We start from the raw sequence: 1555 nt of genomic DNA on the forward strand, positions 1-1555 counted from the left end.
TAATATTAATAAGGAAACAATAACTCTTAGTCTTCAGCTTTCTTAAATTAAAAATTAAATATAAAAATGTCATAAACTTGTTACTATGTTCATTAGGCCTACACCATTAGCATTAGTACAAATACTACTAAAATACTAAAAAAAAAACAATGTCGTGTGCTTAACCACTACAACAGAATAACGATTATTTTTTAATTAAGTTGACAGTGACTAAACAAACTATAACTTACTCATTCCAACAAGGGTTTTCAGCGTCATTTTGTTAGTAAATTAAATACACCTTCTCGCTTCTCTCCTGTCACTGTAATAAATGCAGTCTAATCGATGGATGGCGCTACAGTAGTTTTCAAAAGATCGAATAAATTATAAGTCTTAAATAAATTAAAGAAATATATAAGGGAACATCTTTTTCAATGTTTCATTATGCATTTATTATTATCATTGTTTCACAAGCTTTCGGCTCCAAATACCTTTCAAAACTTTTTGATTAGTTCATGGGATTGAAAAACTATAAAACTAAAATATACGCGAAAGTTCAACGAATTCTTTGTTTAAAAAAAATCCACGTTCCTCTGGCGTACATAGCATAGACAGCCCATGGTGTTAGCTTTGTGTTTAACAACACACTTATACCAAAGAGTCAACATTTCAGCCCACGGTGTGGCTTTGTGTTTAACAACACACTTATTCCATAGAGTCAACAGTTTTATGTCTTCTTGATTTCATTCCAAATAGATCTTACTAGCATTTCAAAACTGAAAAGCTCTTTTTTGAGTCACTTTCAAGTATTCTTTATTTTCTTTACCAAAATCAAAAAATGTTTTTTAGTCCACTCTAAATATACCTTACTACGTTCATTAAAACTTGTACAAACAGAAAGTTAAAATAAACATCTGACAACTAATAAAACTAAAATTTTTCAGTTTACAAACAACTGCATACTTTGGATGAGTTTTGTAATTTAAACATCGTTCTTCTTTTAATCTTCAAGATCTTTTAAACAATGCTATAAGCATTGTAACAAATATTTTGTAAGTTTATGATCTAATATCTGTCTTTACAAAAGTTCTTGCTCCAGAATGCTATAAGCATTGTAACAAATATTTTGTAAGTTTATGATCTAATATCTGTCTTTACAAAAGTTCTTGCTCCAGAATGCTATAATCATTGTACCAAATATTTTGTAAATTTATGATCTGATATCTGTCTTTATAAATGTTCTTACTCCAGATGCTATAACTATTGTGATGAATAAACTAAGGAAAGACAAATCATTACACTGATGTACACAACGTTTTTTCGACTCATTAGAATAACGACACAGCCTTTGTTTAAAATCAATTTTTTTTCTCGAACATTTTTCATCATAACTGACTTGACGCAAACAGTTTCTGTCATTTGCAAACTTCAAGACACTGAAGAAGAAACTCTAGAAACGTCAGTCCAGACCCTGAAAATCTGATTTCGTTTATACTTTAGATGGGGTACCTCGTGGTTTTCGAATTCAAGGTATGTTTCAAACCTTGATGTCAGAATATAAAATTAAAATCGTTTT

At 29.6% G+C, this 1555-nt stretch overlaps 1 protein-coding gene across 1 annotated transcript in view; it reads right to left on the bottom strand.

The window, feature by feature from the left end:
* The window catches only part of LOC106474791 (syntaxin-binding protein 1-like), a gene marked incomplete at its 3' end in the record, with an annotated part of 7309 nt that extends 6993 nt beyond the window's left edge, over window positions 1-316 (bottom strand). Inside the window, exon 1 of the mRNA XM_013935481.2 lies at window positions 231-316. Coding sequence (XP_013790935.1) covers window positions 231-258 — 28 coding nt within the window. The remainder of the gene's footprint in view (window positions 1-230) is intronic.
* Between the last annotated feature and the right edge of the window lie 1239 nt (window positions 317-1555).

This window comes from Limulus polyphemus, unplaced genomic scaffold, assembly GCF_000517525.1.
Source record: "Limulus polyphemus unplaced genomic scaffold, Limulus_polyphemus-2.1.2 Scaffold7687, whole genome shotgun sequence".
In the NCBI taxonomy this organism is placed as follows: domain Eukaryota; kingdom Metazoa; phylum Arthropoda; class Merostomata; order Xiphosura; family Limulidae; genus Limulus; species Limulus polyphemus.